This window comes from Pelodiscus sinensis, chromosome 2 (assembly GCF_052426305.1).
Source record: "Pelodiscus sinensis isolate ZL-2025 chromosome 2, ASM5242630v1, whole genome shotgun sequence".
Lineage (NCBI taxonomy): Eukaryota > Metazoa > Chordata > Testudines > Trionychidae > Pelodiscus > Pelodiscus sinensis.
In genome coordinates this window covers 68,917,101-68,943,683 of record NC_143053.1, presented here as the reverse complement: position 1 = coordinate 68,943,683, position 26,583 = coordinate 68,917,101, and the positions used below count along the sequence as shown (strand labels likewise).

The following is a 26,583-nucleotide window of genomic DNA, read 5'->3' as shown; positions in this document are numbered from 1 at the left end:
CCATGGCTATAAAAACCCAGTGCTGAGGTGTTATGATTTTACTGCATACAAATACAAATGGGATGGCCATATATTTGTCCCTGAACTAAAACTAATACTAAAACATGTACAAATGTACATGCCTGAGCTATAGGAAAGCTTGGGGCTAAAACAGAACTCTGCAGCTCAGGCCCATCTTTGTTAATTACCAAGATTTCATTTAGTTAGCTGTCTATGCATATCGTTCACCGCGATAACAAATCTAACCAACCCCCCTCTGCATCCTATTCTGGCAGTGAAGTTCAAGAGAAACATGCAGAAAAAAAATTAAAAGAAATAAGAAAACCAAAGGACAATGTGCTGCCAACATTCAATAAAAAAAACATGAAGGGGGCAAAACAGACAGACACTTAAAGCAAGATAATTATTAGCACTTGGCTCTTCAGGACTTGACAGCTATCATATGACCACCTAACACTTGGCAGCCTATCTTGTGGAGTCTCATTGTGACAGCTGTCTGTACCCATCATGAGAGTTAGTTTTGTGAGATTTATTTAGGTTTTTGTGTTTTGGGGCTGTTTATTTCAATTGAAATCCCCTAATTCCAGCAATATATCAGGGAGTGTGAATTTCTGGAATTTTAATCTCAGACTTCTATCTGGACCTTTGCATCCTGCTAGACTCACAATAGGATGATGAGATGTCTGGAATACACAAAGTAATAAAGTTGCTTGAAAGAAATACACTACACTTCAAAATTATACTTTGACATTTTTTAAAAAGAGCAAAAATGAATCACAATTAGATCATGATGCTCCAGCTACTGGAACGCAGGGTTATATTTTTAAAAATGGGTTCTAATTTTGGGTGCCTTAAGTCAGAGGTTCTCAAACTTCTTCACACTATGTTCCCCTGTCTGATAGCAAAAATTATTACACTATTCCAGAAGGGAGGACTGAAGTCTGAGTCCCACTGCTCTGTGTGGGGGGAAAGCTGAAACCCAAGGCCTTCAGCCCCAGACAAGGGGCTGTAATCTGAGCCCTGTCCAGCAGGGCTGAAGCCTTCATGCTTTGGCTTTGATTCTGGGGTGGAGCTCAAGCGTTAGCCCTGGTCCCCAGGCAGGAAGCCGGCCCTCGCAAACACATTGAAATGGGATTCCAGCAGGCAGTTTGAGAACCAGTGCCTTAGGTTATGGAGGTTGAGAGACTTACATGCACCCATTATTTCAGTGGAAATGAATGGTTGGTACAAGTGCTCGGCACTTCTAAAAGTCAGGTGTTTGGGCCAAGATTTTCATAAGTGACGAATGATTTTGTGTGCTCTATTAGAGACACTATTAAAGCTGGCCTGATTACTACAAAGTTAAGCTGTATCAAATGGACTCTTCCAAATCAGTAGTCACTTTTGAACATTGAGGCCATGATGTCTCAAGCTGAGCATGTAAGCACCCAAGATTAGAGACCATTTTTGAAACGGGGCCGTAGTGTCAGTCCTTCAACTTCTTTAACTGACAAGCCGAAAAGATACCTCTTTCTCTTCCTCTTTCCTGCCATGTGTCTTGCTATAGTTGATTGGCGTATCCCAGCCCTCCTGTTCACAGAGAGCCTGATAGAAGGCCGCATTTACCAGAATGCTGCTTGTTTTGAAGGGAGAAGAGGAAGGAGTGGACAGTGCTGCGTTGGAAGAAATTAGAGGCATAACCTTGTCCTGGTTTCGGTTCTTTTTCATGCTCAAATCCAGAGTCCCATTTTCATCCACTGCTATCTCAGCTCCCTGATATACAAAAGGAAATAGAGAAATGTTTAGACAATGCACCGTCAGAGACTGCAGCCTAAACATGTGGTGCTTTTAACGGATCATTGTAAAAGCATGCTTTTATTTAAATGTATCTGAATCTAAAACCAGCTTTTAGATTTACATCAGTTAATGTTTAATTCTTAGGAAGACTTAAGTGTGACCTCAGTAATGCTCATCAGGCTGCTGAGCTTAAACATAGTTAGTAGCATTTAAATAAGATGCTTCTAAAATGTAAACTATACACACCAAATCTGAGTTTATTTAAAAAAAGTTTAGCTTTAAATCTTCTTGATCTTTTTACTCTTAGAGAGAACTCTGACCCCAATTCACAGTTAAAAGCTTAGTTCATCAACAGTATTATTGTTACATTTCCACCATCTCCTCCCTCCTGCCCTGGAAATGTTACAACATCTGTAACATGGGGGAGGAAATATGCTAAAATGGGAGGAGAATTTTCCCTTGGTGTTTCATACTTCATTGAAAATAAAATATTGGCTTAATCAGAATTTGACTTGGGAAGCACCTTTTAAAAGAGTTGCCACAAAAAAAGGACCAGAGTGTGCCATTAAGATGCAGGCGTGCAATGGGAGCAGAGTAGAGGAGCCATATCGGCATACGGAGCGCTCCAGGAGGTATCACGTACACTCTCTGGCATGGATCAGGGATGCATCCACTGCAACATTATTTTGGGACATGCAGCATACACTCTCCTCTTGAAAGAGCTAGTTCTGCTGGCTAGTACGTGTGTGTACCCTGTGACAGGCCTCACCCTTGCCCCTCCCGCTCTCCTTATGCCAGCTTCAGCTCTGCTACAATTCCTGTACACAGGACAGTGCAGGGGCTGCTACTGCATCTCTTATGAGCACAGGGAAGGGAAAGCTGATCACAAAATAATTCCCTTCTAGAAGCTGACCACAAAATGACATTATGATTTAGGCAAGGGCTGGCCCTTGTTGTTGTCAGCACAAGAAGAAGCAATCCAGCTTTCTCCCTTCCTGTTGGGTCTCCTCAGCTCTGAACATATACCATGCATGTGCCTCGCCTGTCTACAGCCTTTTTTAAGAAATTACATACCGTCTCCCTATCACCTGTTTGTGAGGGTCTCCACTCCCTCTGGGGATGATACCATATATAGACTGAAAAGCCATGAGGTGGTGCCAAATGGCCCCTTTCCAATCAAGGAGAAATGTTCTATGTGTGTGGATGGGGGACAATTAGGAGGATCAGCTCTGCCACAACTCAGAGTTATTAGTAATATGGGCCCATGGAAGGAGAACACTGGTTGCAGGTTGTGACTATGTATGGCTTTCCTGCCTCTGGAACAGCAAGGATCTCTGTAGTCCCATTGCATGGATTGCCCAGGCCAACCCTGGCTTTGGGGTTGTGGACTGATCTCAGAGTAAAGATGACTTAACTGGTAGCAACTACAAAGATGTCTGCAGTTAACACCATATGTTACTATTGTTATTGTTTCATTATTTGTATTGCAGAAGGGCCCACATGCTCCAGTAAGGGTTTGAGGCCCAAAGGTGCTAGGTACTTTATAACCATAGTAAGAGACAGTCACTTCCTCAAAGAACTTACAATACAATACAATGGGATGGGGAGTTCTGCTTCAGTGCTGATGGCAGGATAGGCCATCCTGGCTGGATTCACACTGGGAACAGGCGCGACCCAATGGCACCATTTTCAAAGATAAAATGAAGTCACAGCACCCATTTCACCATGGTGACTTCCACATGGTGATCCATTTCAAATCATGGCACCAGCAGCAGTAATTTCATTTTGTAAGGAGTCCAAAGATTAGTAACATAATTATCAACTATCTGGCCTTTATATGTATTTAAAGGTGATCCAACAATTCAGAGTTAATATTGCCCATCTTTCTTCAGCAAAAGAAGGCAGTTCCCTCAAGTGTATTTGTGGCAGGCTGCAAAAGTAGGAGGTGGCCAGTGAGGCCTACATTTTCAAAAACTAGGTGTGATTTGGGTGGGTCAGTTATAGGTGTCCAGCTTTAGACACCTTAAAGGGAGCCAATCTTCACAACAACTGAGCAACTCCTCCTCCCGTTTCTGAAAATCAGGCTTTTAGAAGATGGCTTAAGTTAGGCACTTGAGACCAAAACATACAAAATCACAAAGTGTAGAAGAATTTAATAATCAAACTCTCACTTTGGGGCTCTCTTTCTACTGACAAGCCCCAAGCCTAAGAAAGACACTAGCCTAGTTCCATTTAGAAACTCAAAGGCATCACTTGTATTTGTTTCTCTTGCATGACAAAGTTCACATTTTCAGTTGCTCAGATTAAGAGAGATATGTGTTATTATATTTATGGCAAGTAAATACACTTCTAATATGTTCATACTAAGACGCTTTGGTTATATCTTTCTGCCCCTTTTTAGTAAATAGTTTAATCTCCTGTGATAGTTTTAAGCCCTGAATTTGACAGTAGAGCTTATCCTGGATAATAACTTAGTAACCACAACATCTTATGCCATCTGTATAATATCAAATACATTTTTATACCAGCATTAATAAACCTTAGTTACAAAAATCCAAGACATTAACTATATCACTGCCAAGTACATTCTCCAGGATATGACAATATAGCTTTGCCATGATTGCCCTGGCGTTTTTTGGCTTCACAGTTGGTATGTAACTATAGCAATGAAACAGAGCTACAGTAATCAAGTTTAATGACCAATGTAAAGTAAAATGCTAAATATTGTAGTTGGTGACATTTTTCATAATAAAAAAAAAACTTGAGTTAAGTCTGCCCAACCAGCATTCACATAAAATTCCAGACCTCTGTGACAGATGGCTTAGGAGAAGATGCCATGTGACTGGGCTGCAGTACTTTTATGGTGCAAAAAAACATAAATAGTGCAGATTCTCTGTCACTGACAAAATATCAACTACTCTGAAGGCGACAACAACAAAAAATGGAACACAAGCAATCATAGTCCATCCAACTGAAATTGCAGATTGCAAAATGTCAGGAAATATAGATCATCACTGGAAATAAGGCATAATTCAATGCACCAATGAGATTTGATGGATGGGAAGAACATTTATTGATGTGGTTATTGAGAGATTTTCACACAGAAGTTGGGTTGTGCAACACAGACTTAACTCCGACCAGAAAAAGCATGAATTGTATGCATTTGTGAAGCAGTATACAGATGGGGTTTAAGTGAGCTCACAGATGCACACAACAATTAAATATAGTCATGGAAAAATACCCCTTTTGTTTATAGTCGGATGGATCGCACATTTACAGCTTTTTATTTTGAACCCTTTGCTGCATTCATTGCAAACTCCGAATGGTGAGGAAAAACAGGATGGTCACAGAGACTTCCAATGTTCTTTCCTATTCTTATCCTACCTTCCTCTGAATATGTCTCCCTCACTTATTTTCCCAGTATTTATTTTAAAGGGGCATTATCGAGACAAAAATGCTAAAAGTTTTTGTTAGACTGAAATAAAAATAGAGTGAAGATGTATTTGACTTGGAACGGTTGGTTCCCTTTCTAAGAGCAATTGTGACTTCATTAAAGACCCAGTATTGATTCTATTGAAATTAACGAGGGCCAGTGCAGGCCTCTATTTGGTTTTACTCCATGTCGCCTTTCAAATATGCTCACCATAGCAATGTAAAATATACAAGTTCTTAGCATAAAAAGTGAAGTATATAAACGTCAGAATTTTAAAATTCATCTGGCTAACAAAGGATCAGGCATCCATTTCTGGGCACCACATTTCAAGAAAAATGTTGAGAAATTGGAGAAGGTCCAGAGAAGAACAACAAAAATGATTAAAGTTCTAGAAAACAGGAGGGAAGATTGAAAGAACTGGGTTTGTATAGTTTGGAAAGAGAAGACGGAGAAGAGACATGATAGCATTTTTCAAGTACCTAAAAGGATGTTACAAGGATGGGGGAGAATAATTGTTCTCCTTGACCTCTGATGATAGGACAAGAAGCAGTAGGCTTAAATTACAGGTTTAGGTTGGACATTAGAAAAAAACATCCTACCCGTCGGGGTGGTTAAACAATGGAGTAAGTTGCCTAGGGAGGTTGTGGAATTTATTCTGGCACAAGCACTGTGGCCAGAGTCTACCCTTTTAATGGCTCTGGGGCTGAGGGAGAGGAGAGTAAGTTTTCCTGGTTGTGCCCAGAGTGGCCATCAGGGCTCCCTGGGAAGGGCTGGAGGCCCCTTATTTCAAATTAAGTGTCTATACAGCACTTATTTCGAAATAGCTATTTCAAATTTGGTGTTACTCTTGTAGAATGAGGTTTACTGAATTCGAATCCGCTATTTTGAATTAATTTTGAAATAGTGGTTTGCATGTATAGACGCTATTAACTTTGCTGTGTAGACATACCCTGAATCTATTATTCTAAGTGCCTGATTCTTCCCTATATTAAATCAGTTTGATACTGGTATAACTATAAAATGCCTGAGTCTGATCTCATTTATGCTGGTGTAAACCAGGAAACAATTCTGTGAAGATAATGGAGTGAAAACAGTACAAAACTAACACGAGAAGAGAACCATACATTCAAGCTACTTCTGATTTCCTCCCATGTCAAGGAGAGTATAATCACCCTCACAAGTTTGAGAAGCAGCTGGAAAAAGGAATTTAGAATGAAAAATGAGAAAAAAATGACTAAAATGTATTTCCTTTTTTCCCTTAGGATCAATGTAGTAAAACCGATACAGCAGAAGTATGATGCTAATATGAATACCACATCATTTGCACACCAAAATTACTAGTGAACACTAGCAACTACACATCAAAGATTTAATAGTTGAGCTTTGTTGTGAGGTCTCACAATATGACTTTTTTATTTTAGAAAATATATTACAGAACATTTCCTAGTACGCTACAAAGTATTGCCAATAACCATGAAAATTGATCTACACTTATCTGCTAAACAAACAAGGTATGGTCCATCTGTGATGGATTTATCCCTTGTTTTTGTGTTTGTTGGCTCATTTGGTAGCTCACAATATTTAATATTCTGCAATGTCTCTAAAGTGACAGTTCCAATTTAAGCCTTGACCTTACAATTTGATCAGCGTGAAGCATGGCAACCATATGAATCGCATTGCACAATTGGGGCCTTACTGTAACAGTTAAGGGTTTCTATCCATTCTTTGAATGTCTACAGAAAGAAAGTCACCAGTTATTTAGTTTTTCCATTGTGCAATAGATGCACTTGAAAATCTCAGTTTGATTATGACCTATGCTAAAAACTCTCATTTTCAATATGAAAAATATATCTAGAACTAGTAATATATAAAATCACATTGAGTTCATTAAGTGTGCATATACGTTACTATTTGAATGTATTGATTGCTAATGTGCCAATGTTCAAGACATCATGCTGGTGCAGGGATACAATTGTAACATAAGAACACAAGAACGGCCGTACTGGGTCAGACCAAAGGTCCATCTAGCCCAGTATCCTGTCTACCGACAGTGGCCAGCACCAGGTGCCCCAGAGAGGGTGGACCAAAGACAATGATCAAGCGATTTGTCTCCTGCCATCCCTCTCCAGCCTCTGACAACAGAGGCCAAGGACACCATTTTATCCCCTGGCTAATAGCCTTTTATGGACCTAACCTCCATGAATTCATCCAGCTTCTCTTTAAACTCTATTATAGTCCTAGCCTTCACAGCCTCCTCTGGCAAGGAGTTCCACAGGTTGACAACACGCTGTGTGAAGAAGAACTTTCTTTTATTAGTTTTAAACCTGCTACCCATTAATTTCATTTGGTGTCCTCTAGTTCTTCTATTATGGGAACTAATAAATAACTTTTCTTTATCCACCCTCTCCACACCACTCATGATTTTATAGACCTCTATCATATCCCCTCTCAGTCTCCTCTTTTCTAAACTGAAAAGTCCCAGTCTCTTTAGCCTCTCCTCATATGGGACCCGTTCCAAACCCCTAATCATTTTAGTTGCCCTTTTCTGAACCCTTTCCAAGGCCAAAATATCTTTTTTGAGGTGAGGAGACCACATGTAAGCACTTGAGTTATGATTCTACAAAGATTTATCACCCACACGCTTAACTTTAAACATTCAATTTATCTCACAGAAGAAATCTAGGATACTCAAATGCTTAAAGTTAAGCATGGGTGTAATTGTTTGCAGGAATGGGATCTTATGCCCCTCTCTCTCTCTCTCTCTCTCATACACACACACACACACACACACACACACACACACACACACACACACACACACACAGAGTTCCCAGCCGGAGCAATTTACAACCTAAGGAAAGAAAGAGAAGAACACTGCTAATCAGCATATTGTTTTTTTCTTCAGAAGGTCATGCCTGCCATTGGTCTTGTTCTGCAAGCAGATTGTTCTGTAGTTAGATCTTAAGATGCATGGCCTTAGGGACTTGTCTGGTAAGCATGCTGTCAATCAACTGCATTATCTATGTAGTTGATGCAGTTGTCATCATTGTCATCATCAATAGCCAAGAATGGACAGATGACATAGTTTATGTTTTCGGGTTTTGCTAAAAAAAAAAACCCCAGAATTCGAACTTCAAACATTTCAAGCAAGTGTCATTTTTTGTTTTTGTTCAAGGCACGGCATGCATATGCCATTTTGTCTAAACAGGTGGGAAAAACACCAAAACATTAAACAGAATTCTTGGCAAGCAGCAATGATGAGGCTAAAGATAGACTGTGCTGCTTGTGTCTACCTCTGTGAGTGGCAGCAGTGGTGATGGCTGTAAAATAGAGACAATTTCTGACAGGACATGCTACATGCACATGTGGTGCACTAGAGAATATGGGCCAGGCCCAGCTTCCTATGACCCAACTTACATCTGCTTCAGCGGAAGTTTGATTGGGCCCTACCTGCAGACAAATTATGTTGAGAGACTGTGATCATAGAATCATAGAAGATAGCATTTGGAAAAGACCTCAAGATGACAACTAGTCTAATTTCCTGCCCAAAGCAGGGCCAACTCCGACTAAATCATTCCAGCTAGGGCCTTGCCAAGCCTGGCCATGAAAACCTCTAACACCAGAGAAGTGAAATAGTTTTTTTCCTAATCTCCAATCTAGACCTCCTCCACAGTAGTTTAAGACCAATTCTCCTTGTTCTGTCATCTGCCACCACCACTGAGAACAGCCTAGCTCCATCCACCTTGGAAGCCTCCTCATCACCTTTTCAGGTAGTTGAAGGCTGCTATCGAATCCCCTCCCATTCTTCTCTTTTGCAGATTAAATAAAATCAGTTCCCTCCGCCTCTCCTCATCAATCATGTGTCCCAGCCCCTAATTATTGACTCTCTTCAATTTGTTCATATCCTTTCTGTAGTGGGCGGGGGCCTCAAAACTGGATGCAATACTCCAGATGTAGCCTCACCAGTGCTGAATGAAGGGGTATCATCACTTGCAAATGGTTGCAAATGAATTGAGGGAACTTGGATTCCAAATTAATTTAGGCTAACGGTAATCCCAATCCATCATGAGGTAATTTTTATATTTCTCTATGATCTGTATATCACTTGCCACTATGCTACTTTTTTGGCCCAGATGACTGCTAAAATATAATGTTATTTTTCTCTTCCTTTATTTAGATTGGGCTACTCACCTTCCTTTCCCACTGAAACTTAGAAATGCAAGTTTTCCCAACATAGTTGAAGATATTCCAAATTCACTGAAAAATTGAAAGTTGCTATTTTTTAAAAAGAAAGAAATGTCATTGGGTATTTTCAAGTGAAAAATAATTCATTTCTGAGGCAAAAGGACAAGTACTTATGAAGTAATGAGCATGTTTCAGAAACCAAGATGCAAAATTTGGCAAACATGGAATAACCAGGAACAGCACTGGGAAACTCCTTTTACAGATTTGCACTTGGAGCTTCTCTAAGAGAAGAAATCCTGCCATAGCATCTGCAGATATAGAATAAGCTGAATGCCACAGAGCCAATGCAGCTGCATCCACCCACATCACTCACCCCAACAAGATGTGCATTGTGTAATGATGGGCCAATACTTCAAGGCCAGGCAGGAGGTAAACACCCTTGCAAGACACGGAGCTTTGATCTTCAATGGCACCATGTGCACTGCATTATTTATTACCTTTTTGGCAAAAGGACACGATTTAAAAGCAGGGCCTATAGACCTGGAACTACACAGTCCCGAATTAAGCCCCTTGCACAAAAAATTTCAGGTGTAGCACTTATGTGAGCAGCCAGGGATGCACACAGGATTTTAAATTTGAGCCCTTTTGGAAAGCACATTTTATGTCCCCCACAAACTTGTTGCCCGCCATCTCAATGGCTCTGGGAGGAGCTTAATCTTCACTCCCTCCACATTGTTCTAATCCTGGACTGAACACCATATTCCCTCCCTCCACTGGGTCCAGCCCTGGCAGGAGCTTGATCTCCCCTTCTGCCATTCATTTCTGGTCCGGGCCCCAGCAGGAGTTCAGCCTTCCCTGCATCTGCAGCCCTGGACTGGAGAAGTCCTGTGCACCCAATGATTATGCCCCTTATTTGCCATTTCCCTGAATGCGCCTCAGAGTATTGCCGAGAACAAACAATGGACATAATTATTAGTATCGTATCAAGTGAAACTGTTGCTGATGGTATTGTATAATTTGTGCACAAATATAACATTTGGCCAATAGAATCCTTGGGATCTTTTTGATAATTTAAAAAATATATAAAACATGCAAATAGTTACATGTTGCTTTCACAAATGTTAGACACAAAAATCAGGAGCATTTCAAAATAATTGTCCATATTTTTAAAAGAAAATCACTCAAGTTACAGCATGTTAAAACAAGGTTTGCTCCCCTTTTTGGAGATAGAGGAAAATATGGAAACAGTTTCGTAGAGAATCTAAGAGCCTTGCTTGCTAAAAGTAATAAACTTCTAAAACCACATAAAAAGGGTTTTGTGTGGTTTTGGCCACTCACTCAATTTGAGGCTTACTTGTCTCTATTCTGGCCAGAAGCTAATTCTGTTACTTCTGTCACATGTTTTGTATCAGTAGGTTGTCGCTGTGTCCTATTGAAAGCCTGGCAAAAGTGGAGGCAGGCAGATGACAAGGTATGCAGATAATTTTCTTTTAGGCTGCTATTCCTGGCTCTAAAAAAGGATTAAATTGTGTTCCCCAAGCGTTGCTGAGTGTTGTTACTATTATAGTCAGTCCCACTCAAACCTACCACGATTTGGCAAAAATGAAGCAGGTGTAGAATGGAAAATCTTTGGGTTTTGCACGGTCCCTTTATTGCTCTTTGCTGGCAAGAAACGTTTGTTGTTGAGTTCAGCCAAAGGCTGGGGCAGCAATTTAATCCAACCATTGGCATCAACCTCCCTCTCAACATGACATGAAACCTCTACTGAAGTCTGGCATAAGAAGCTCTCTGTGGCTAACATCTCAAGTGGATCTGTCAGCTAGGAAAGAATCCACTGGCAAATTCTGGGCCCTTGACAAATACATCTCTGGGTTCACAAATGCCTGTCTTGATGGGTAGGAAGATGACCCCACATTAGAATGTCCCCCAACATCAATGTCAAGAACCTGACTGTGACAAATGGAAAACTGGCTCAGCAAAGTAGGAATTTTCACTTTTTAGGAACACAGAGCTCAGAATATCCCTCCTATCCTCCCCTCCCTCTCACACCTTGTCCAGGCCCCCGCAGTTCTGTTGGCAGCTCTGATTGCAGGCCAACAGATGTGGATATCTTCCAGCTAGATTGAGTGTGATGCTTAAATAGGACAGTGGTAGATAGACAGATCCTAAGGCCCACACCAAGTATAAATATACTATTTTATATTTTATTAGACCAACAATTTCCTCCTGGCAAGATTGTATAACTACAATCATCCATCTTCTCTTTAGTGCAATGATCTGCATGTGTACAATTCCTACCATTATGGGGCTTCAGTACAAATAAAAATGCTTCTTTTAGTCTCATGAAGGAGGTCACATATATGTGTCCTGACTAGCTGCATAAGCAATGTGGTTCTATGTAACATCAAATACATTAAGGCTACTGAATCATAATGGAGACTTCTGTGAATCACAAAGAACAGTAAGAAGTCTCAGACCAATCCAAAAATATGATTACATGACTACAGTCCACACAGGCAGCTACTCTTATTAGGTGGCCTTCAGTCTGAAAGAGACTTGCCTGCAGTATCTTTAGACACAAAGGCAATGTCTACACTGGCAGCTTCTTGCGCAAGAACTGTTTTGCAGAAGAGTTCTTGCACAAAAAGTCTTCCACAAGAGCGTGTCAACACTGCCATGTGCTTTTGCGAAAGAGCGTCAATGGCAGCATGGACGCACTCTTGCGCAAGAAAGCTCTGATGGCCATTTTAGCCATTGGGGTTTCTTGCGCAAGAAATTCATGTTGCCTGTCTACACTGCCCTCTTGAGCAAGAGCTCTTGCGCAAGAAGGCTTATTCCTTATGGGGAGAGGAATAACTCATCCAGAAGAAGCCCTCTTTTCTGACGCTGTACTGTACATTTACTTGCACAAGAACACGCATGCAGTGTAGATACCCGGCAAGTTTTTGTGCAAGAACAGCTGTTCTTGCGCAAGAATCTGTCAGTGTAGACATAGCCAAAGGGTTTGTCTTTTCCCTGTAATACTTCAATAAAAATCAGAATTAACTCCGCTAAGTCAGTAGAGTTACTCCGCTTTCCAAACACTGTAAGAAAGATCATAATCAGATTGAATGAATATGCTTTTGCTCCTCCTTTATTATAAACTCCCTGTTAATCGGCTGATTTTTATCAGTCACTTGAGTGGTTGCTTACCACAGGTTTCGAGATTTTTCATGAACAGACCCAGCTTCATTACCAAAAATAGTTATTGGGTTTGGTGTTTCTTCCCTTTATCCTTCCATGTGCTTTAGATCCAATCATGAAGATGAACACAACCTAATACCAGCATTTTTCCCCCCCTCAGAAACAGTCATGGTGCTATGAATTTTTCTCTGTCTCTCTTCAAAAGAGCATGCAAACAAAAGCTTCCTTTTTGAGATTTCATGCAGTCACTCCTATGAAAGACAGTTTATGCACACATTTCAGTAGCTAGGACACCCTCCAGGTTCTTGGACTACCCTACCTTGGCAGTCAGGCTCTGTGGTTTGCTGGAGAGGATCTCTGCTGCTTCCCTGCAGCGGGTGGAAAGGTTCAGGATAGCAGCAGCTGCTGCTATGTGGGTGTCTTCACTACATTGACCATAGCTGTAAGAGTTGGCATGACAAGGGCTCTGTGTGTGGGCGCTAGCACTAGGCAGTCGATTGGAAAATTTCACTGGATTTGAAAAATGCTTTGCTGTTGAAGAGAGATTTGATTAGTAATTGCACATATGTCATTTTCCCTATTTAACAGATCTATTGGTTACTCCACTATATTGGATTAGTTGATGTTTGTCACAAGGACACCTTTAATATTTACATGTTTACCATATAAATCTGAAGGAATTAAACGTTGTGGTTTTTACTCAGATTTTACTCACCCCTAAGCAAAGATAGAGTAGAAATAAGTGAGGACCTCACTTGCAACTTACGTAATAAATACATTGGTAAAAGGAATCAAATACATAGAGGATTTTCATTCTTACAGCACCTTTGTGTCAAAATAAGATGGATGTGTACAGCCAGTACCAGACACGAGAACAGTTAAGAATGAAGAGATTGCTTTACAGATGAACAGAAAATCTATTTCACATCTCAAAAATGGAGTACATGGGTCTATGTTTGTCTCCTATCACAAATGCATACTCTAACTCAGAACAGGAAGGTGCCTTCTTCGCTCTATATTGTATCATTGACTATGATAGGGGAAACCTTTAATCATGAATTCAGGTCTTCGCAAATAATAATACATTCTTTCATCTGTAGCTCTTAAAAATGGGCAAAAGAGAAAGCAATTTTCAGCTTTATTTTAAACAAATTATTAATATATATCTAGAACCCAAACCAAATAGAATAAGCAAACTAATTATTCTTTACCTGCATCATGGACTCAAGAGTATTGCTATACATAACTACATGTTATACAGCTGTAACTGAACTATAGACGTTGGGATCCAGCTATTGATTCCCAAGATTAAATTTTCTTTGGATCTAGGATTTTTGCCCACTATGCATTTGAGAGCTACACAAAAAGTTAAGGTCAAGATCCAAACTTCCCCAGTACTTGGCATGCTTTGATTAAAGGTTACAGATCAGACTGAAAAGTCATACCATCCCCAAAACAATATTACTGTGAAGCAGTAATTCTTAAAAGGCAAATTACTGTCAAGCTGGTGTGTTTGCAAAAATCATGCTGTAAGTCGATGCTGTTTATCAGTTATTTCAATTGCTCTGAATAACCAAATCTATTCAAACTATAGAGTTTTGGTTGAAGGTTCTTCTGCTATCCACTTCAAAAATATCACCAAACCACCCCCCTGCTCTTAAATGAGCATGTGTCATGTCTCAGCAGGTCAAATTCATGTGTACAAAATCCAAAAAGTACTAGTAATAAATTTGTGGGTTCTTATTTACTTAGTCTGCTGAACAAAACTCAACTATACCAACACTTCATGCCTCATGCCTACTATGTTCATAAACTTTTACACTTTTTTCTTTACAGTTGTGTATTGTGCAATCTTTGCCAGCATGATGTTAGAAAATTACATTAATTATGTATGTTCTTTTGAAATTATGTAATTAATTTATTTGCATATGTATATAATAATGTAAAAATAAGCACTTTAAATGCACCTGTTAAATAGCCTTGTGTATATGCAAACAAATAACTAAAGGAGTGTGCCCACTTTTGTACGTAAAATTAGAAATTGCTCATGCAAAGGCCTAGCAACACACATATCTATTTGCCTATTTTACAGGTCTGACACAGGTTTTTACATTTGTAAATGTGCCTTGCATATACAGCACTATAAATATGGTTTAAAGGGTTGGATTTGTTTTGGTCAATATCAGTAAATGTCAATTGCACCAAACAAACACAAAATGATGAAAAATGTTTTCATTGATAATAATTGAAATTTACAGATAGGCAAAGTAAGAAAAATACTCTGTGAAAACTTCTTAGAATTTAACTTAAGGATATTTGGTTTGTGTATTTTCCGCATGCGATGTTGCCTGTTTGTGTTTTAACTGTTGTAAAGCTTGAACTTTTTGATTCTTAACATCTATTGTCACTAAACAATTATGTCTGGCCTCCCCTACTACCTGCTTCCCACATAATTTCCTGCTACTGTGAAAATGTATATTGATAAAAACTGAAAAAAAGCTTTAACAAAATCAGCAATATCATCTGGCATTATAAAAATAAAAATCAAATTGTGCCAAACCTCAGAAATATATGGGGGTATGTCTACACTACCCCGCTAGTTCGAACTAGCGGGGTAATGTATGCATACCGCACTTGCTAATGAAGCCCGGGATTTGAATTTCCCGGGCTTCATTAGCATAAGCGGGGAGCCGCCATTTTTAAATCCCCGCTGCTTCGAACCCCGTGTAGCGCAGCTACACGGGGCTCGAACTAGGTAGTTCGGACTAGGGTCCTATTCCGAACTACCGTTACTCCTCGTGAAACGAGGTGTACCGGTAGTTCGGAATAGGCACCCTAGTCCGAACTACCTAGTTCGAGCCCCGTGTAGCCGCGCTACACGGGGTTCGAAGCAGCGGGGATTTAAAAATGGCGGCTCCCCGCTTATGCTAATGAAGCCCGGGAAATTCAAATCCTGGGCTTCATTAGCAAGTGCGGTATGCATACATTACCCTCCTAGTTCGAACTAGGAGGGTAGTGTAGACATACCCTAAGCTATTAATAATTTGAGAGCTTTAAACAGGATGGTTTATTATTATTATTATTATTATTTTATTTCTGCTTTTCTGTTCATCTTAACCATGACTATCATTTCTTTTTCCTTTTTGGGGGGGGGGGAGATTGAGTAAGCTGTATAACATTGGTTATTTTTTGTCCTCTTCACTTTCTTTGATTATATTTTAATGATAGTAAACAAAACAAAAAATAAGAAATACTTTCATGGTAATTGTTTTGGATCCACTTTCCTTTGAACCTCGTTATAACACAAAGCAAACCCTCGTAGGAGTCTTCCCTTCCCCTCATGGCAATGGCATCTTTGGCCAAAAATTGGGGCAGATTCTGAAATACCTATAACTACAGCGGGGTTCTTAAAGGCAGAGACAACAGAGCAAAACCTTGCTGCAGTTATCTGTGCAGATCCAACAATGAAGAGGATCTACTCATGTAATTACTCATAATGGTGTGCCAGTTTGATACCTTTTTCATTCTGAGTAGTAGCATATTGTAGAAATAATCCTTTGGGAACAGATCTCAGCTGGTGCAAATTGGTGTGGCTTTATGGAAGTCACTGTAGCTATGCCAATATAGGCCAGTTCATGATCTCATCTCTAACTTCAATGGGACTACTCATAGTGGAATGGTACCACATGAATAAGTGTATCACAATGTGACCCAACAGGAAGGTGTCAATAAGATAAACATTTTGTTTTTCATCATCATATTGCTTTTAAAAGAATAAATTGCAACAGGTTAAAAACATTGGCTAACGTGCATTATTTCCTGAAACAAGAAAACTCTCGGATAGTGGTATTTTTCTTCTAAGAAAGATGAGAATTTCATGCTTACATTCAAGAAACGGTGGCGTTTTTCGGCCTTGCACTGCTGGGGCCATTGTGCGTTTGCCGAAGACTTGTGCATCAAAGCTGGCATAGTCAAATGGTACTTTTCCAAACTTCTCTTGTTCTTTTGTCAGAGTGGCTCTGGGAGAGGTGACTGGCTGTGGTGTTCGGTAACTGTACTGAGATAGCTCAAGCTGCTTTGCTAAGTTTGCCCTGCAGAGACTGCCAGGAGGAGAGTGAAAAAAACAGGAAGGACAAACAGTAAGAATGCCCATTTCAGTACCTTGCATTGAAAGATAAGCTATAATGGGATGGCACCTGCCAAAATGGATATAAATAAGGATCATAACCATTGCCTTTATAGAAGTCTATTTCTGGGATGTACAAATCAGCTATAAAAATGCATGTTGTGGTTGATCTAACAGTCAAGCAATCCTGCAACTTGCTAACAGAATTACTATTCTGTTTATAGATCACTACCATAGGAGGGTGTTTCCTTTCTTTAAAAAAGAGTGAGCTCATGCTAGGTCTTTTGCGCATGAGTCAGCAGGGGCTTGGAGAGTTGTGGATCATGACTGGCATACCAATGGTAGGCCCTCTGGGCAAATAAACATGACATGGTATGGTCCAAAATGATTGCTTCTGCTATTTGGGAGGAAAGAATAATTAACCACGTGTTATTCCATTTAGCTACTGTGCAGTAACTACTTGTCTTCAATAATTTCCTAAGGACTTTTCATACGTAGAGTCAAGGCACGTGCAGTTGGCAAACACATTGACACCATATTCTGAAATGGCTCAGAAGAAGCCATTACAGCCAATCATGTCAATAATCCACAAACTAAAGTGCCCCCAAATAGGCCTCAGTATAATAGGCCATGATGGTGCTGATGCCAATGATGTGCAAATTATGCAAGTCTACAGGATCAATAGACTCTCAAACCTTATACAAGCTCAATGAGAGATTTGTTGCTTATGATTTTTAAAGCACTTTTTTGTTACCGTAGTATAAAAATTAAATCGAGTAACTGCATTACAGTACAGTAATTACTTGTTTAACATGTGTCCACTTAACACATTTTCGCAATAGCATGATTTTTGGGGGGAACGTTTTTCGAATAACATGACCGTCCCCGAAATAACACAAAAATAATCAAGTGGCAGACTACTTTGTGCAGTGGTAAAAGTTGATGAAAACAGTGGTAATACGCATGAGCGGATGAATACATGTGGTCACAGCACTCTTCCACTCACTCACATGTTTATCTTTGTGTTTTAACAAACCGCGGTGACTCGAGTTGCTAGATATCGAATGTTGATGTTGATGACTAAGCACCAACAAAAAATTGACCCCTCATAGCACGTTTTCACTTAGCATGAACATTTTAAGAAACATATCCATAGTGTTAAATGAGGAATTACTGTAAAGTATTTTGATGGGTCAATCAGAAATCTGTTATAGCCGGGAAACAGAGCATTGAGACTGCTTAACCCTCTTAAATACTACTACACTTAGATAAGTTAGGCGGTGCTGTGATTGCTAGGGATTGCAAAGGATCTCAGCATAAATCAGCATGGGATCCCATTTTAGAACATATGCTGCAAAAACTGGGATGAGTTCAAGAAGCAACAAAACTCTTTAATCCTCAGCAGCCAAAGCATTGCAGCAAAGGGACAACATGCAAAAGCTTCTTAAAAACACTAGGAAGGTGCTCCAGAACCATCATTGAAACAACTTTTTTTTATGGGGCAATAATGTTTCTTAGACATTTCACTCATTTGTCAAGGACATGTAGGCATTTAATGTTAACTGAATGCATAAAGACCCGCTGAGTGCCTTTTGACTATCCCAAGTCATAACCAGTTTTGCTCCCCACATGTTTGTATAGGATCAGCCTGCTACACTGAACTAGACTACCTCAGTAGCTCAGAATGAAAAGCTGTAAGGAATGGAATCCCTTACAAAATAAAGAACAGCATTGGCACAGAAATACCTGTGTGAGACTCCTACCTGGGAACCTGATCGTGGCACTGTCCAGTTTTAGGAGAATCATGCTGATTTTTTTCCTGGGACATTGCCAATTTTTCAGCTGCAGCAATTGGACAGCCAGAAAGACTGTTTAAAAAAAGAGTGGCATGATTTGAGTTATCAGAATAGGAACTTGTCTTTTAGTCCTAAAGGACTTCAGAATACTTCATAAACTACAGATGGCTCCTCCTCCTACTGAGTTGCAGCCACCTCTGGGATGAAATGTGGCAGCTGTTTAACAATGCACAGAAAAAAAAATACACACCAATTTAAGCCAAAAAGTGAAGGACACTAGAAAGTGAAATTCATTCAGGTTTTTGAGGCTCATGCTGGCCTTTCATGTCACTTATATTTCAGAGTGTCATGGTGTGCATTGGGTGTCTTCCTCATTGTCTCTTTGAAGAAAGCAAAGAATTTGTGACTACAAAGGTCTGATGGGCCCATCTCTATCCATAACTACCTCCTACATACACAGTAGAAGTAGTAGCTGCTATTTCAGATCCAAAATGGACCATTTGGAACCAGATCTGGGGTTCATTCCATTATGCAGAGATGGATCAAATGTGAATTTTGTATGTTTCTTGAGAGAAACATTTGGAAGTTGAACCGGGATGAAAGTTTTGGGTAGTTCAAATCAGAGGTTTTGGGCCAGGAAATCACTATCTGATTTAAAAAATAAATAAATCTATTTTGCCATCAATGTTGGGTGAACGACTGAATTAACCCTATAACAGATTGATGGGAGGATAATTTTTGGTAGAAAAAATACAAATATGAAGAATGATCATGAATTAAGTGTACATCCTGTCTCAAGTTATATTTTCTCTTTGCTATTGATTTCCAATTTGCCTCAATTCCTATCTATTTATAATTAACACTACTGATTTATAATAAAGTTGGTCACAAAAGGGCTGTAAACATGACAGGGATTTTCAAACAAGAAAATGACTAGAAACATTTCCTTTAATTTCCTTGTCTCCCATGCCTTCCCTTTATTGTTTGTTTATCCACCTGTTGCATCTTGACATGATCTCTTAACTCACTTTATTTTTATATACCATGACTAGCACAATCAGACCCTGATACATGATTTGGGCTTCTCCATGCAGCTGTACTATGAAAGTAAAAATAACAAGAATTTACTATTTATGCAAACAGCGTATAAGGACAATGGGGCTTTGATTTTGGTTGTGGTGGGAGTCCATTTATCAAATAATATTTCATTTACATGATTAAGTTTCACTTGCATTTTGTTTCATTATCATTTGTAATATTATCTCTGAAATGGGACTAGTGGCTTCTGTCCTACCCAGTCCTGGAGATATTTTTGATACTATACTGAAATTTAATATTTAACTAAATTGTGCAGACTAATTGCTTGATTTTAAACAATATTGGTTACCTTTGTGGTCAATCAGTGATTGCAGTACATTATATTGTTCACGATACTAAATTTCAAACATGTGTGGCAATTTCCTCCCAGCTATATATTAATTTGAATGGATGCTAACTGATCTGCATTACCTTCTGTGTGTGTTGCGATTGCTGTTGACATGTCCTCTTCCAGTGCATCCTGGAGTGGGGCACTTTAAGACATTTTCGTGCATGGCAAGAACTAAACACAAAAAAGAAAAAGAGATTACAACACACATATAGCAATCTCTCTCTAAGGAACAAAGAACTAAACACAAAAAAAGAAAAAGAGATTATAACATACATATAGCAATCTCCCTCTAAGGAACATTTTCTTCTTGCAACACAAAATATTCTCGAGTGTAGTGCACAATGGCTTGTCATTTGATTTTTCATTTTCTAGCTCAAATGAAACTTTAGAAATTGAGAAAAGATGACGTGGAGAGGCCCAGGCTACACTAGCATAGTGTAACATCCAATGGTCCCTACCTGGGTTAAATTAGTGGTTGGGCAAATTCTAAATTACATCATGATGTTTCACTTCTTATGCTGGAGTAAGATGATGCTATATGAGTGTAAAATCCATCTGTCCCAGACACACCTCTTTTGGCTCTAACTCCACCCACTTTAATTTGCATCCCTTACACTCTTCTGCTCTGTATGTAGGTGCAAATCCACCTTATACCAATGGACCATATCCCCAGGCAGTAGTTTGCACATTCATGGATCTCTGATAGCATTTATGCCAGTGGAAGCCATTATGATGACTATTGCACGAATAGGACCCATTGTACATACATTTCTCCTCTCCCCAACAAAAGTAACTGTTGTGGATCTGTGTTTATCAAGAGTGAAGTAAAACATAATTCTATAGCTTTCCACACCTCCCTTCATGCTGTCTGCTCTACTCTATTCTTTTGGGTGCACACTGACTCAAAAGATTGTCTGATTGTTAATCAACCGGGTTGTTCAGTTAGTAAGCAAATTTTGATTACAGATAATCATTTTGCACCCAACAGAACAGTACTGAGCTGATTGGAAGTGTGATAATTAGCAAAGCCTTGCTTATAAAAAAGTTAATATTGAGGCCTTCCAACTGCAGCAGCTTGGTTCGCTCCAGAGATGTTTCCATAAATACAGATTTAAAAAAAAAAGAAAGCTACAATTAAGAAGAGGACACTGGTAAAGTGCAAGTGTCCCTTTAATTTGTAGTTGTAAAAAACAAAACAAAAACAACAACAAAAAATAACAGTCAGGCAGACTAAGTTGTTCAAACTAATAGTTTGACATTCCATTTTGGCTTATTATATATCATTTAAGTGCATCATGTCAGAAGACAACATACCCAGCACAAACCAATGTAATCAGACTGGCATAGCAAGAAATGAATGGGGAATTCCAGCTGGTCTGGCTACATGTACATTAGCATAACACAGTCATAGGAGAAAGGCATGCTGTAAAGTAACTGCCAGAATCCCTCTCCTTGGTTGGTGGAGGGGACCCTTTTGGTTTCCCTGGGAAAGGGGCAGACCAGTTACCTAGCATGCCAGTTATATGAAAAGAGAAAACAGCAAACTCAGTCTGGGCTATGTGACAGCCTAGTTATAATGCCCAATTTGTTCACGGATGTGTGGCTATGACCTTTGTCTCTCCACACCTTTTGGGAAGCCTGGCATTTCTACTGGTGCAGGCTTTAACCATGCCTTGAGTGCCACATGTGTAAGGACAGGGATTGTGACTATGCCCTGCCCAGGAGCACAAGAGTGGTAACAGCTTATTGAAGCATCTCCTGTCTTGTGCACCTGCACAGAGCTAGCTATAATCCAGCCCTGAACGTTTACATGACATGCCTGGTTTGAACTTAGCGATTTAGGCCTGATTCAGTTACTGTCTGTGCTGTAGGATGATACTCACTTTCCAGTGGCACTCTGACTTTATGTGGACAGCCTGAGAGACTGCGGTGATGTGGGTACAGACCAGTCACATGCCCTGTGCCATCACATCCTGGGATGGGACATTTGGTTTCTCTTTTTTCAGGCCTGGGTGAATCTGCAGAAAAATCAAATAAAGATTTTGTCTGATTATGGTTTCCTGCCTGCACTCAGTGGAGTGATTTTTAGAAGTGTGACCCAACTCTGCTATACTTCAGATGCAATTTCCTCCCCGGGCTTTAACCTTCAGAGTACTCATGCAATCGAAGCATCTCTTTTGAATCTCACATTTTCTCTTTTAAATAATGCTTTTCACCTCCTGGTATGCCATTGTGTACTACACATATGCGGCTTTTGGGATTGTGATGTCATTTATTCCATTCAGAGCCTTAAGCAGGACACAAGCCACATCCAGTGAGCCAGAAAGCTGGCATCTGCAACCAACAGAAAGATCTGAAAAGGAATAAATATCGAAATGGAAACAATCTTTTATGCAGTTAATGCCAGGTTTCAGGAAACTGGGATCACCAAATAAAAGCGGAGGGATGAAACAAACGAACAAACAAAAAGCACTGCTACCAGGAGCTGTTCCTTAAATATCACAGATCTCTAGGTTGTTGGTCCTTTGTTATGAAACTGAATACATGCTACTTTACATATGAGAGGCTAGGCAGGCAGCTCCCTCTGCTACACATGGCAGCATTGTAGATCAGCCCGCAATGAGAGTGCAAACATGGAATAACCAATATTCTTTCAAAGGGCACTGTCTCAGCCCACCTCTGTATCTACCAATGAACAATGAGGCAGAGCCTGGGCTCCTTAGTGCATATTTCAACTTCCAATTGCAGGGTACTAGCAGTCTGCAGGAAGCACGGGTTAGACAGTGTTTATTGTGATTTTGATTACAGAATCTAACAAGAAGGGAGGGAAGTAATTCTGATACTCTCAAAAGTGGAGACAGATAGCAAGTGGATGTATACATTTCTGAGGGTGGTTTCGGAGAAATCTGTGATTGACTGCCAAAGTTCAGGGGAGACAAACATCTGTAGTCAAAGCCATGTTACAGCCACATAATAGGATATTTTATTAGGCTACAATGTAGAACCAAAAGCAGCTCTGGGGTTAAACTTTCTGGCAAGTCTTTACATAAGAAAAATATGGAGGAAAGAAAACAGAATGAACATAAACAAGGAACCGCAGTGCCTATTAGAGTCACAGCAGATGAATAGTAAGAAGTCGCTGGTCGAAATTGTTTATAGCAATAGCAGACAGAAAAACTAGTGGCCCTAAAACAAACAAACAAAAAATCATGTATTTTAATCCTCCACTAATCTTAAATTCATGCTTTGTAAAAATGTAAGTTGAAAGAGCTAACAAGTATATGTAACTGGCATGGGACAAATTAACAAATTTAGAAACTGAAAGGATGTGGCATTCCCAACACATTTGTTATAAGAAATAATGGGTACATTTGATTTTGTAAATGAAAAAAATCCCAACCAGAGTACGGTGAAAGCAAAAAAGCTGTCAGAGCATATGGAGCACATGAAGAAGCAGAGTGAGGGAAGCTCAGCTCTTTTTCTGTGAAGGTTATCTCTGAACCAAACTGCAAGCCAAGTGTTTGCTTAAAAATATTCAGAAAGGGCCAGATTCTGCCATTCTTATTCACCTTGTGTAGCACCTACATTGACTCCAATGTGACTATTCTTGGAATAAGAGTTGGTATTCCACATGAGAAAAAGGATCAGAATCTGGTCTGAGCTCATTATGGTCATCTGAGCCAATGAAGGTAAGAATAAATATATGAAAATTAGGAAGGAGGTTGATGAGTATGTATGTAGGACATTTTAATAGGAAAGCTGCATGCAACAAAAGAAGCAGATACACACGTATTCTTGTTAAGCAGTACATGAGGGATTGTACAGTGGTCACCCTTAAAAATTGCCAGTTATTTTAGATTCTAATTGCATTAAATAACTAAATAAATGTTGGTATTTGAAGTAAATGTTGAGATGTACTCTAGGGAATACTGTATACAGCAAAGTAACTAGATGTGTTTATCAAAGCAAACATGGCAATTTGTGACTACTGCTTAAGTTTGTAGTTATAATAGAAAATCATTGAGAAAGATTAATCTAGCATTTCTTATGGCAGGAAAAGTGAGCGCAAAGTGATATCTTTTGATGTTCCATAATTATTCTCCATCAATGAGTGCCATATTAAACCTGCCCAGTTTGCAGATCAAAACAAGATCCTTTAAAACTCTGGCATTACAAATTTGAGGTAGTATCTGAAAATGGAACTGTGTTCTCCCTTTCATAGATTATCTCAAAGCATCAGAAACAATAAACATTTTGGAATGTAGATCTCAATTTTTCTGGTTGTGAATGAGGCTGAATAATAAGACTTATTCCAGAATCTTTACTTTCATTATAAAATCTAGTTCAAAAATTGTTTACCAGATCTAGAATAAATGTTTGAGCCAAAATGAGTAACCAAAATAATTCTTACATTTGTTATTATATATGTGTCTCCCACCAATATCAATAACTTTGGTTTGTCTCCTTTCCCCAGCTAAATGCTCCAAAAGAAACCTGTCCAATTCTTTGTAGGTGCTGTGAAACACATGACCTTGCTCTGCCTGCAGAGCTATCGCTTGTTCTAGCAAACTCAAATTCCCTTTTGTTTTGTCCAGGTCAACTGAAATTTCTGTAGTTTCTGATAGGCACTCATCATCTTCCTCACTTTCAGGGAATGGATTCTGTATTCTCTTGTCAAAAGGAACAACGTGAGATTCCTGCGATTCTTTTAGCTCTGTTTCTGAGTTGCAAACTGTTTCATCGGGTCCAAACTCTGCTTCTTCAGTCTTAATTTCTGGAACATCCAGGATGTCTTCTCGGTTACATCCTGCAATATATTTCTGTGTTATATGGGGCTTTAAGCTAGTATCTTCTGAAATGTTTGAGGAACTGTCCCATTCGTTGTCCAGAATTTCAGAACTACTTTCATTGTCTTCAGATGAACAGTAGTGTTCATCAGAAACACAAATCTTTTCTTTTCCTTCCGATAAGTTAATCAGGTAACATTCATCAGCATCATCACTTTCTGTTTTTAAGGACTGGATGCCACTGTCATTTAGGTTCTCACTCACTGTTTGAACTGGTGCGTCTTTTGCTAGTTTTCCCATGTTCATTAAAGATTTGACTACAAGGTCCTGATAGGAGTTGTAACTGTCCTTTTGACAGGAATTTTCTTGTCCAACTGAATGAGAGGTTCCATCCAGTGATTTTATAGTATTTTCTTCTATAAGAAAAAAAAAACAAGAGAAAAACACATAATAAAAAAGAATGTTTTCCATAGAAAAACTTAATCATGATCTAACCTTGTTTCAATCTTAAATGTGAAGGGGATTATTTAACAATCACTGTTTATATGTTCAAGAATATTCTGAAAATCCTTAAAAAATAGCACCCCCTTTACCAAGACAGTATGTGAAATTACTGTTAGTGTATAATCTGTGTACTGTGGCTGCAGAGCTCTTTGAAAATGGAATGTTTTTGCACTTTTCTTTGTTGAATACATATCATTCATTTGATTCATTTTCACTCTCTTCCTTGTCTAACTTGCCCAAATATTTTCTCAGAACGGGCCCCCAATTACTTTTCAAATCATTTCAGATTTCATGAACGACCCTGACTGAAATGACTCTATAGTTTACAAAGGGCAAGCTCTTGGTCACTATTACAGTTCCCACACTAAATGATACATCAGGTCATGCACAAGCAAGCAGAAGTGGTTTTTATGAATAGACTCTTAAAGGACTGCTAAAGATACCATTGAAATACATCCTGTGTTAATAAATATCTTTCTTTGGACAAAAAGCAGCAGCCCACAGGTAGTAAAGGCTGCATGGAGGTAAGGGTGTCAATGTTGGAAGACAATATGCCTTTTGTATCTCATTTAATTTTTTATAAAAACATTTGCTCTGACAAGGACACTCAAAAATACATCTCCATCATCTTTCTTTCTGGTAATTATCTCTCTAAAATCAACACTGGTTTGCCAGGATCAAGTAAATATTGCCATAGTAACTAAAAGCATTTTTGGACGAAGGGAAGAATTTAGTCACAACACTAGCCCCTTCAATAATGCTGATTATAGGGTGCATTCTTTTGTTGGGATCTATTCAACATAAACTGAAAAATTTAACATTTTACTTCCTAGAAAGAAGAATGGATAAATAAGCATATAATATTTGATAAGATGGACCTGTCCTCTCCTGAATCAGAGGAACTCCAGGTTTAAATAATAAATTAAACATAGTCTAAAATGCAAATGAAATTTCTCTCAATAACACAGCGAGCTATTAAGAGAAAGTGTAAAGGGTTATGATAATTTTAAAGTATTATGAACAACAGAAAACAAATAAAAAGCATTTTCAGTGAATATGTCCAATTCATTGAACTATTCTCTCAATCCACTTAACTACCCACATGTGTACAATAATGATTTATAGACATTATACCTAATTATGCATATTTGGGCTGTGTTAGAGTGCCTAACAAAAGCTCTAGAAAGCAACAATTACCTCTGTTGCTTAGCTACATAGTTTAAAATATTCCTATTAAGTGCAGATTATTGTGGAGGGGAAAAGGGGGACAAAAATGCACATGTGCACCACAATGCATTTTACTTTGCTGATGCCAAACTGTTAGCATTTTGGGTCATTTCCAGTTTATGTAATTGTTTGGTTCA

The 26,583-nt window shown here is 39.1% G+C and overlaps 1 protein-coding gene across 1 annotated transcript in view; it reads right to left on the bottom strand.

The window, feature by feature from the left end:
• ST18 (ST18 C2H2C-type zinc finger transcription factor) overlaps positions 1-26,583 on the bottom strand; it is a 131,868-nt gene that overhangs the window by 29,322 nt on the left and 75,963 nt on the right. Inside the window, exons 6-12 of the mRNA XM_089776258.1 lie at positions 24,340-25,131; positions 21,812-21,946; positions 20,009-20,099; positions 18,467-18,571; positions 16,463-16,677; positions 12,897-13,108; positions 1,507-1,752 (exon numbers count right to left, since the gene is read on the bottom strand). Of these exons, the coding sequence (XP_089632384.1) occupies positions 1,507-1,752; positions 12,897-13,108; positions 16,463-16,677; positions 18,467-18,571; positions 20,009-20,099; positions 21,812-21,946; positions 24,340-25,131 (1,796 nt within the window). The remainder of the gene's footprint in view (positions 1-1,506; positions 1,753-12,896; positions 13,109-16,462; positions 16,678-18,466; positions 18,572-20,008; positions 20,100-21,811; positions 21,947-24,339; positions 25,132-26,583) is intronic.